Source organism: Dreissena polymorpha, chromosome 1 (genome assembly GCF_020536995.1).
Source record: "Dreissena polymorpha isolate Duluth1 chromosome 1, UMN_Dpol_1.0, whole genome shotgun sequence".
Taxonomy (NCBI): domain Eukaryota; kingdom Metazoa; phylum Mollusca; class Bivalvia; order Myida; family Dreissenidae; genus Dreissena; species Dreissena polymorpha.
In genome coordinates, this window is record NC_068355.1 from 67,471,546 (window position 1) to 67,481,171 (window position 9,626).

The following is a 9,626-nucleotide window of genomic DNA, read 5'->3' on the forward strand; positions in this document are numbered from 1 at the left end:
TGCACAGACAAGACATGAGCTACGCTGGTCGCATATGGCATAGACCCATTTTTGCATCACTTTGCACTATATTTTCAGGGATCACTCGGGTGGTGGGAAATAAGAAGGGACTTTTGACACGCCAGAGGCAGCCTAAGGCCTCTGCGCACCTCATCCGGGACCGCTACATGCGCATGATTACCGGAAACACGAACATTTGTCGAGTCTAGTTGTTAAGAATGCAATAGTTGCAGTATGAATAGAAAATCGGTAATGAAATTGAAGTGCAAAAAATGAAATAAAAAGCCAAGGAATTCATAAAAGAAAGTATGTACATATTGTACAAAAGTACCAAAAAGCTATTTCATCGTGATCCGGCATATATAATGACCTGTTTGACATATTTAAGACAATAAATTTAAATGCAAGCTTTTCGGATTCGCATTTAAGATGTATTTCGTCGGTAGTTACATACATTTACAAAATAACAGACCGCCTGCATCATGCTACTAAGGTTTTCAAGGCACACTTTCCATGCGATACGACAGTCAGGTCTCGGTGCGTGCATTTCTCGTATTCGCAACCGACTATATACAATAAATAAAATATTTACTATACAAAATTGTGCAATGTTATTGAATTGGGGTTATAAAGAACAATTGATACGTGCTATAAAGTAAGATTTGCAAGGCTTAGAAAAACTGATCCTCAAACAATTTGCATTTTACTTGTGTCTTTGATGTCAGCATTACAGATCCAAGTAAATAACGCGAAAAAACATAGAATGACACACGAACATTAAAGTGATATTATGGGTATCTAACAGTGTATAGGTGTCTATCGCAACCGTTGTTTATTTTTGGTGTTTTCACTTGACATACACTTGTATTTGTTAATGCAGCAGCAACATACTAAAACTATCCTGGAAAGAGAAAAAGAATGCATTTGAATATCAACCGTACTTTCGTTTGACAACTGATCATGCATGTACGATGTGAACCTAAATTTAGTTTAAGTGCAGATTCGTTCATACGACACAACGACACAAATTTGTTTTACGGATCATTTCGGCTTACAGGACTGGGTGAGTCACGTAAGAATATCGAAAATAAAATATATTATAATAAACAGCCGGTAGCAAGATGAGTTGCAGATAATTGGTCAGTAACCACATTTTAACTAGCGCTTTTGACCAGTGAAAAATGCCCATAATATCACTTTAACTCTTTTGAAAATAATTAAAGTCTCTATAACGCTCAAAATCAACGAAAATTTCGTTAAGTATTTCGTAAAATAAAGTTAACACCTAAACAATCAGTGTTCCTTGTAGCAATAGCCAAAATGTCAACGCTAGATGTGGTATGATTACATAGATTTTTGTAGATACAAAATGCGATTTTTATTTATTTGTGGCCACAATTAAATCCCGCGAATATATATTTTCATACGACACACGAACACCATGTTAGTGTTCATGTGTCGAATAAATAGATATGAAAAACAATAATAAAAACGAGCATTTTGTATCTACAAACATCTTTTTTACCAGACCACATCTGGCGTTGAGATTTCGGCAATTGCCTTAAGGAACACTGATTTTTAATTGGTTAAGTTTATTTTACGAACAATTGAACGTAATTTCCGTTGATTTTGAGTAGTAATGTTACTTTAAGTGATATTATGGGCATCTAACAGTTTATAGGTGTCTATCGCAACCGTTGTTTATTTTTGGTGTTTTCACTTCATATACACTTATATTTGTTAATGCAGCATCAACATACTAAATCAATACCCCGGAAAGAGAACAATAACGCATTTTAATATAAACCGTACTTTCGTTTGACAACTGATCATGCATGTTCAATGTGAAACTAAATTTAGTTTTAGTGCAGATTCGTTCGTACGACACAAAGACACAATTTTGTCTTTCGGATCATTTCGGCTGACAGGACTGGGTGAGTCACGTAAGAATATCGAATATAAAATATATTTTTATAAACAACTGGTAGCAAGATGAGTTGCAGATAATTGGTCAGTAAGCACATTTTAACTAACTCTTTTGACCTGTTTATTCTTTTCAGCTCATTTCAACAGTGAAAAATGTCCATAATATCACTTTAAGCTATGACATCGGTAAACTGCGAACGTTGTTAAAATTCACAGTGTTTATAAATACATATGTATAGGCTCATGCGTTGAAGTACGTGCTTCTCATACTTCCATTTGAACATGTATGAAACATAGTGCTTTTTATATTATGCTTTCCGGTGGTTTATAGAGAAATATCAGTGAAATAAAACTGGTATTTCATTCTTTTAAACAGTGAAAAATAACAGTGAAAAATAACGATATTTTTCACTGTTTAACTGTGAAATGACGTCATTTTCGACGAAATGACGTCATAAATCTAGCCTAATAATCCAGTTCCAAACCCGCACGAGCAGGAAATGTACAGCGACAGAGTCTGTGAGCCAGGCAGAGAACGCGCTCAAGCACAAAGGCATTGTCGGAGTGACTGCTGTTGGACGTGAAGGAATTGGTGCGAGAAAGGTGGTACTGTGGAGCCGATCAGACCAGAAAGAGAGGCGTGCGATGATCCAGTCTGAGGTCAGAAGAGCAGAAGAAAATGCCAGACAAGCAAGGGCGGTAGAAATAGGAGCGCAGGGAGCATGGACCACATGGGAAACGGCAGACAGGAAGTTGACCTGGGGAGACATCTGGAAGTATGAGCCTTTTCGGTTTTCCTTATTCTCAGGTCTGTCTGTGACCTACTCCCAACCCCAGCAAATTTGTGCCGATGGGGACTCGCAGAAGATCCAAAATGCAGCCTGTGTGACAGAGTAGGCACCCTTAGGCCTAGAGCATGTCCTGTAATCTTGTACTACAGCACTGACACAGGGAAGATATAGATGGAGGCATGACTAGATCCTCAGAGAGTTGGCTGACTGGCAAGAGAAGGAACAAAAGAAGGAACGTGGTAATTACCCTCGCCATGGGCACATCGCTTTCTTCAAATCGGGTGAGACCATAAGGACACAGAAACCAACAAAAGCATCAATTCTTGATGGCACGAGAGACTGGAAGATGGAAGTTGACCTTGGTAGAAGGCTTATTTTCCCAAACGTGGTTCAGACGACCCTACGATCAGATATTGTACTGAGGTCAGAGACAGGAAAGAAGCTCGTCACCATAGAGCTGACAGTACCATGGGAGGCAAGATGTGAAGAGGCCTACGAGCGGAAGAAGGCAAAGTACACAGAACTCATGGATCTTTACAAGCAACAAGGCTGGCCTACTTGGCTATTTCCGGTGGAAGTTGGCGTTAGAGGGTTCTGTTCGCAGTCCGTGCACAGGTTGATGACAGCAGTAGGAACTACTGGCAGGGAGAGACAAGTGGCTATTCAGAGACTGAGCCAAGCAGCTGAACGGGCATCAAGCTGTCAGTGGCTAAGGCAAGAGGAGAAGAGCTGGAGGCAATCAACCAACACGCAGTGACTGATCATCACTGTGGGCCCACCGCTATAAGAATGTCCATGGAATTAAAAGGGCCGAAACATTCTAAGACGGCGGCATCCATGCTGATGATGATGGTAGAGGAGCAGTCTACAACCAAGCACAGATTGGTTAGACTGTATTCAAACAAAAAGTTTAACCTCTTTTACAATGTTAATAAACAGTGAAAAAAATGCATAAAATAAAAAGAAAATTTGTTGGATTCGATAGAATATCAATTTTAAATTCACTCGTGATCATAAAAAAATACATATTTTCACTCGTCGCTGCGCCACTTGTGAAAATAATATTTTGTATGATCACTCGTGAAATAAAATCGATATTCTATCGAATCCAACAAATATCCTCTATATATTTTACAATGCTAACAAAACTATCAAATGGTCATGCATACATACACTAGGGGCATGAGGTCCGCACCAATCAGCTTATGACTTATTACTAATTATTAAATGTCCAGTCATCCGATGCGTACACTTTGTTTTGGTCATGTTGAATGTTTATGCGACTGAGGATCGTGCAGTAGAAGTCGAACAAGACGTAAGTCCCTTGCACAGGAATTGCCGTGGCGCTGTCGACATTCGTGCAGTCCCCGACGTGCAAGAGATTGATGGAAGGATCCTGGCAGTTGGCCTTGCTAAACTCGCGCCTTGAGTTAACAATACAATAATCAAAACCCTGAACGCACCAAAATAACGACTGTAATGTATTTCCACTAAAATTGTATCAACGGAAGCAAATTGTACAAAGATGAAATGTGGTTGAAAACGTCGATCAAAATGTTTCGTTTAAATACATGTTAACTTACTGGCGCGCTGAACATGGAAATGATTATGTCCGGATATAAATGAGCAAGACATATTTAATGGATACAACTGCACGACGGAAATTGAATCAAAATAAAATCAACCATTAAAAGATACACTCATTTATTTTTGTTGGTAAATAAAATAAAATTGATAAGAACACGCTTATTTTAATGAGGCAAAGTTCAGATAAACTCTTAAGATCAATATCTCTGAATGGTTTACGTTTGTCTTTCTCTTCAAACGTCTGAAGTTCGAACGATGGTTTCTAAAATTCGGTATTTTCGTTCTTTCCTGTTTATTATAATTTAGTTTAAGTAGATTTTTGTTCTGATTGTTATGTCTGCCAACTATGGTCGTTTAAATAAAATATTTTAATTTGTTCAATGAAATGCTCCTCCCTGATAGCAGTTAGACAGAGTTGTTAACGATTTCTTTTAACGTTTCCTTTATGTTTATGTTATAAGGTTCTGCTGCACGTGTTATTTTCGGTATTTACGTAAGTAGGTTTTTTCACGAGTTCTTCCCTGTGACGTGGTTGTTTGGACTTGACACACCGAAATCCGCCTCACAGCTTCATTTACATAAGACAGAGTTGATAACGATTTCTCCGCAAGTTTCTTTTTTTACATAGTGCTTCCGGTGAAGAAAGTCACGATTGTGCGCACATAGAACATCCCAAGTCAGCATGTGCCATAAACGAGGAAAAACAGTATGCCTATGTGTTAAATGTTCATTAGAATATATTGAATTTATAAACTATAGAACTAAATTTGAGTGGTTCATTTGCGCTTTACTAAAGCTCAACACATACAGTTCATCTCGTGGTTTTAGAAATGATGATTTGTAAACCAATAAGGTAAAATAGATCAGTTTGTATACGTATTTATCTATCGTAAATTGATAAAGATGGTGGCACTGTCTTTAATGCACATTATATTACATTAGCAAAAGGGTTGATGAAGTCACCAGAATAGTACTTACCAGTGATGGCCTGTGATAAAATTCCTAAAACACGTGTAAATGTACGAAAATCAATCATTCAATCAAATCGACCAAAATGCTCAATTCAAAACACAGAACTTCTAATTAACAAAATGTTCAAATATAGGTAAAATGTATGGACAAGATCTGTCATGCAACTTCGTGACAAAAACAGTTGTTCATGAAGATCTTTTCGGGGTTCACGTGGGGCGCTTTCAGACTTATTCAAGAACATCGTGTGCATTAAGTTGATGAAGTCTTCAGTTGAACAATTTAATCGTAGGTTTGTTCGATCCTTATGTTTTAAGTCAGAGTTTAGTGTCAGGTGCCGCTGCGTTTTCACGACTGCCAGTTTGTCCGGATAATATTGACATTTTAATGGGCGTCGCCATTTGAAATGCCTCGATCATGTGATTTAAAATCACATGACTTCGGACGGACTACTTTCCGAGCCCACCACAGAGGTGAATGTAATGAAACTGTCGTGAAAGAGGTTGGTTTCACGATTGGAACGAAGTTAGCATGAACTATAACAATCATGGTTTAAACCCTACCAATACTACAACTGCAATACTAATAACACTTGACTATGCACAATAAAAGATAGCTGCTTGGTATTTATAAGGCTCATAAGATAAATCTTTTTACCCATTTATGCCTAGTGGACTCTCTCATCCTTCTAAATTTGATCAATTTATTTCCCAAATTATGGATGTCTAGTATATTTATTTCTATATTTAGAATATTTCTTACGGAAATTCCTTTCAGCAAACAGCGCAGACCCTGATGAGACTCCGCATCATGCGGGTCATACCTGGCTCTACGCTGTTTGCCAAGGCCTTATTTCTAGACGCTAGGCATAAATGGGTTAAAGTCTCTATAACGCTCAAAAGCAACGAAAATTTCGTTAAGTATTTCGTAAAATAAAGTTAACACCTTAACAATCATTGTTCCTTATAGCAATAGCCAAAATTTCAACGCTAGATGTGGTATGATTACATAGATTTGTGTAGATACAAAATGCTCGTTTTTAGCATAGTTGCGGTTACGCAACTATGCTTATGTTAGAGCTACATTTCGAAAACCGACATGGAACGGTTGACCATTATGAAGCCTTACCTGATCAAAAATCAGACGAAATATCTATTTAATATAGTATATGGTAATTCTAACATTTTTTTATTTAGAAACGTTTTTCTAACGTTTTCTTCCAAGAATATTGCTGACACCGTTTTAGTGAATTTTTCTAAGACCGTTTTACGTGAAAAAACCTTCTAAGAAACTAAAACAAATTTCGTTCGAAAAACAATTCTGTTCTGGTTGATAGTGACCTCACACCTACTTTCTAATTCCTTTGTTTACTGTTCTGGGAGAGGTCAAATTCATTAGGCCCTGGTTTAAGGATATGTAGAATTTCATTGGTTAATTATAAATAGAAATGAACATATTCTCAACAGGAAGTGGGGCATAAAACACTTTCATTCTTTGTAAATGTGTAAAAAATAGCGCAGTACGATGAATGTTTTCTGATTTATGACATGGATTCTGACCTGTCTTTCTATGGATTTAATGAAGTAGAGTTTGAAAGTAATAGAGATGTGTTAATTGAAATTAAAATGATTTACTTTGAGCCAGAAATTAACGTTACGAGTAGAGCTAACGGTTTAAATGTGGCATCGAATTTAATGGATTCGCGCAAATTCTGGACGAGTGTTGTGTCTGTAAAATATTAAATGGAATGCCGTAAATGTATCAAGTCGGAAAAGAAAACGGATGGTTGCATAATGGTATGCGTGAAATAATGTAATTCTACGTATTTATTTTCATAGTTATGTCATTGTGTAACCATTCACATTCGTCACGATTTGGAATTCCCGTTTCTAAAAATAGAACATTTTGGTAGCATGAACCAACAAGGGAGGCGACTCGTGATGTCAGAAATTGTTAAGGTTACAATAAACTAAATAATCGAGTCCTGAATAAATGAAAAATCGAGTCATGAAGGTCTGTACTCTCTAAACCAGGGACCTATACTGTATAGGTCCCTGTCTAAACAAATCATCATATTTTCCTCGAAGGCATGTTTTACACTTTAGAATGTTGTTCTGGTTTAATCATTTGGAGATATTGATAGGGTAAGCATAGGTGTTCACTATTGAATACCTGAAATAGGATAAAGTAAGAGATTAAAGTAAATAATGGTACTGCAAAAGGTTACAATCCACTAGAAAACGGCCGAAAAAAGAAGGTGCAAAATCAGTCGATTTTGATTTGAGTCGAATTCTTTTTTGGTTTGAACATGACATATCTTTTTTATTGCTTAAATCGATTCAGCTAAGAATGCCCGTCAAGAAAAGGTATGGTTATGATGGTCTCTATGTGCAAAATGTTGTATATATTTTCGCTCAAATTTGTCGCTTTTACATTGAAACATATGAGGAAACTATTTAGTATATTTTGACCTTAACATTTACTTCAGCAGCAACTTCCCTGTATCTTGCAACTATGCTTTCAACGCCATCGGGGCTCTCGTTATTTATTTGTGGCCACAATTAATTCCCGCGAATATATCTATTCATACGACACAAGAACACCATTTTAGTGTTCATATGTCGTGTGAATAGATATGCAAAACAAAAATAAAAACGAGCATTTTGTATCTACAAACATCTATTTTACCAGACGACATCTGACGTTGAAATTTCGGCACTTGCCATAAGAAACACTGGTTTTTAATTGGTCAAGTTTATTTTACGAACAATTGTACGAAATCTTCGTTGATTTTGAATAGTAATGTTACTTTTAAATATAAAATTGTATTTATGCATCCCATGGCACATTATATAAAGTAAACAAGTAATATATAGTTTTTTTTAAATCGACTTTGTTTATAGATCTATTTTATGCAATTTTATACCAATAATTTAACACATGTAGGCCACTAATTTTTATTTCGTTTGTTATTGTCCGATGACCATATGCGTTATCTTATCGTCAACAATCTTCTATTAAATAGATACGTGTAACATAAGTTTTTATAAAATGTTTTTAATTCATGGAATCTTTACATTTTTATATACAAACTACATCAATACTGTAAACAATATGACGTAGTTTATTTTTTTTAACTCTAAGACACCGCATGCATATTGTTTAAGCGTAACACTCAGCATCAGTACAGTTTCCTTATCCCAAATGGTTTTTTTTCATTTCACGACGCATTATTTTTACCCAGCAAACCGTTGTTTTATCATGATGAAGCTTCTGCAATGTGTGTAATCTGAGTGATGATATTGACAAAAATCAAGCACTTTAGCTAGGTATATGTTGAGTTGTTGAAGAGGCACCTGCAAAGGTCAGAAATAATATTCAATAATAATGAAGGGACCGGCACGTTCTGGTTCAGATTGAATTATTATTTAATATTATTTCTGACCTTTGCCGGTTTTCAGGTAAAAGTTGAAATTGTTTTATTTAACCAATTAAACGTTTTCGTGTCTATGTAGTGCGTCCGTGACAGTGTATTGAAGTGATGCCACTTATATTATATTGTTTATAAGTCACTAGTTACTGAAACGATTTAATGGTCTTCGAAGAGGAAGCCTTGTGTTATTTGAATAATTTTTTGTATTTTTATGATATTTCAAAGACACATTCTACACATTATATTCAAGCGTTTTTTGTCGCCTATTATGCCATTTAAAGGAAAACTTGTCCTATTTGTATTTACATGAAAGGCAAAGACGTCGCGTTTGATTTCTTCAATACAAGCCTCAGCCGCACGACACGCCCGTTGGATCCAACACATCTGCGACTCCAACAATCGGACAGATAAAGGTTAACATTGACATCTTGCTTAATATAATTGCTGCACTATGTTTTAATTCATGTACAATACATTAATAGCACTTTGCATGTTACACTACTATACATTAGTAAATTATTTAAACACCAGCTCGTTATATTGAAGTAAGTAGCTATTCAGATACCGTTTATTAGTTACAGAAATAATAGACAATCTTTTTTTATTTAAACTACAAATATTATACTCAGACAATGTGCAAACGGAATTTATACGTCATATAGTGGGACAAAAGAATGAATTCATCTTCAGAACATTTGAAGAAGTGTTTAATGAACGTGACACCAATCATAAAACATACTTTCATTTGACCTTATTTAAGTCCATCTGAAAAATACCTGACCGTTGGTCTCTTGACCTGAGATTTACATCACTTGTTTGCACACAGTCGGGTACAAAAGGAATTTATTGCAATCTGCGGCCTTTACACGGTAATGGACCTGTACTGAATATCAAATCCGGCCTTTAAGCATCGCCGAACA

At 36.1% G+C, this 9,626-nt stretch overlaps 1 protein-coding gene across 1 annotated transcript in view; it reads left to right on the forward strand.

The window, feature by feature from the left end:
* Positions 1-411, forward strand: part of LOC127833553 (beta-glucuronidase-like) — a 30,968-nt gene extending 30,557 nt beyond the window's left edge. The window contains exon 12 of the mRNA XM_052358863.1: positions 79-411. Coding sequence (XP_052214823.1) covers positions 79-209 — 131 coding nt within the window. The 3' untranslated portion in view covers positions 210-411. The remainder of the gene's footprint in view (positions 1-78) is intronic.
* The last annotated feature ends 9,215 nt before the right edge of the window (positions 412-9,626 follow it).